The sequence below is a fragment of the Pundamilia nyererei genome, unplaced genomic scaffold (assembly GCF_000239375.1).
Source record: "Pundamilia nyererei isolate P.nyererei 1_Seehausen unplaced genomic scaffold, PunNye1.0 scaffold00314, whole genome shotgun sequence".
In the NCBI taxonomy this organism is placed as follows: Eukaryota; Metazoa; Chordata; class Actinopteri; order Cichliformes; family Cichlidae; genus Pundamilia; species Pundamilia nyererei.
Window position 1 is genome coordinate 113,315 of NW_005187715.1, and position 2,355 is coordinate 115,669.

The window sequence follows — 2,355 nt, forward strand, 5'->3', positions numbered from 1 at the left end:
CTCATATTTTGTATTTTAAATACGTAACGGCGGTACATGTATTCCGTTACTCCCCAACACTGTCCATATGCAACTCCAACAAGATCAACAGAATAAGGATTTTCTGTTGAATATAAGAATAGAAATCCCAAAAAAAGTCCTTTGTCTTTATAGAATATTGTTATCAAACACCATTCAAAGCCAAGAACAGAGGTTTATGGCTAGAAACCTTTCAATAGACAGATTGCAGTATGGCAAGATTTTCAGGGTTTGCTTGACATCTTGAATACACATAAAGTGGAAGCGAGCACTGTTTTTATTAAAGATAAATGAAAAGGGTTAAAGAAAGTTGTTTTTAAAAATTATAAAAGATATTATGCTAAAACATTAGCATGTTAGCTAAATGAGCTAAATGTAAACAAACCAGATTGTGTGGTGGTTCCTATCTTTAACAGAGCTCAGCATTTATGCAAGCATTTAGTGAATCAAAAGGACATGTGGTTAAGAAAGTCAACACTTAATTCCCTTAATGTTCACGTATTAGAACAGTGTGTATCGCTTGTACCAAGGTTATTATGCTCAAAGCTAGGTGTAAAAAAACATTTTAATTAACTAAATTAAAAAATAGAAATTAGACTTTTGAAAAAACAAATAAATAAATAAAACTAACTGAAATGATATTTTGAACCTGGAAAACGAACTAAAATGAAATGAAAATATAGAAGAAATACCCTGAAATACCTTCAGAAAGTTCTGTTTTTATTGTAATACCTGTACAGATTTTCCTTTAAAACTAAAACTAACACTGAAACTAATAGAAACTAAACTAAACAAACAATAAAAACTAACCCAAAACAAGAAAATTCACTCTGGAAACAAACTGAAATAAAACCAAAAAATAAAAACCAACTATAATAACTTTGTTATGTTCACATATTCTGCTTTTTATTTCCTTGCTTTTAGCCATAGGTTGCAAATTTACTAAAAAACAAATAAAAAATCAATCAATCCTGACATTATTGATATTTTCACTGGATTTTCCCCCAAGGCATACAAAGGTTCATATTAATATGAATATTGAGCTGTCATTTTCTGCCACCAGTAAGAAATGTTGCCTTTCACAAACAGCTGTAATATCTGTTAAAAATGAGATGAGATGATCAGTGCAAACCTAAACTATCTCAAGCCAACCAGATAGGAGCAAGAATATTTGATTACTTTCTTTGTGATTCTTTGTGTTTTTCTTCATCAGAGTCTCAAAATCTGCCTAAACAGCCTCCGCTGATGCTAGCGCTCGGTCAGGCCACGGAGTGTGTTCAGCTCATGGCCCGAGTCCGGTCTGGTTCCTGCTCCTTCGCCAGAGTAGACAACTTTTTGCACTAGCCCAGGTCCAGGTGTGTAAATTCATATTTAGGAGTAATCATCCTTTTGTGAGGTGGACATTGTAAATAAGCTTAGCCTATAAATCCTGTAATTATCTGAGGTCTGAAACGGGGCACTGAATGTGACTCATAGTAAGGTTTGCATGGTGACTGGCATGTTTGTCTTAAAGGTATGGATGGAGGACAACCTTCATCTCCATCTGTTATTGTCTTTAATTACAGCTAATGTGCACACATGCCTCAAATTGGGGGGGGGGAGGATAAAATGCTCTCCCGCTGTATTTCTATCAATCATGCTACATTCATTTCATTACCCCACATCTCTCCCACAGGTTATTGTTAAGTAGCACTGAGAGAAGACATGTCCAGCAGGTAGTTGTCATGGCAACGGAGGAAGGAGCGTTGGTGCATTTGGCTGTCCATCAGACCGAGCCAGCAGCACAGGCAAGAGAGGCAGAGGAGAGAGAGAGAAAAGAAAGGTTCCTTTTTATTTAGTATTATAAAATAAATAAATGTGTGACACTATTTAAAGATAATTATTATTCTGTTCATCTAGCCTTTTTTTCTTTTGTTTTTTAGTTCTTTTGTGTCAGTTTGTTGTGCTCATCCTGGAACAAAGAAATTGTAAACCTCCTTCTGATTCTTCCCTTCTGTTTTAACGGGTGGATTTCTTCTCCCTGCTGTCAGTATTGATGTTCTTGTTTACCATATCACAGACCACAATACCCAAAAGCTGGTTTCCACAGTCATCGTGACGCCTATAGGCCTTTTTTTTTCCCAATTAGACACGGCGGATCTTGAAATACAAAAGGGTTCAAACTCGTCATGAAAATTATTCCAGAAAGTCAAAGAAAATCAAAATTCACTGGACAAAGCTTCCAAGTCATACTCTAATATGTCTGTGCGAGCTAGCAATTTTTTACCCAAAGAATAGGAGACTTCCTTAAAACTTTACCCATGTAAAAGAAAAAAACATAATTGAAGGTCCTCTGTA

The 2,355-nt window shown here is 35.5% G+C and overlaps 1 protein-coding gene across 1 annotated transcript in view; it reads left to right on the forward strand.

Annotated features, from left to right (window-relative positions):
• ranbp10 (RAN binding protein 10) overlaps positions 1 to 1,841 on the forward strand; it is a 39,464-nt gene extending 37,623 nt beyond the window's left edge. Inside the window, exons 14-15 of the mRNA XM_005751496.2 lie at positions 1,232 to 1,373; positions 1,694 to 1,841. Coding sequence (XP_005751553.1) covers positions 1,232 to 1,362 — 131 coding nt within the window. The 3' untranslated portion in view covers positions 1,363 to 1,373; positions 1,694 to 1,841. The remainder of the gene's footprint in view (positions 1 to 1,231; positions 1,374 to 1,693) is intronic.
• The last annotated feature ends 514 nt before the right edge of the window (positions 1,842 to 2,355 follow it).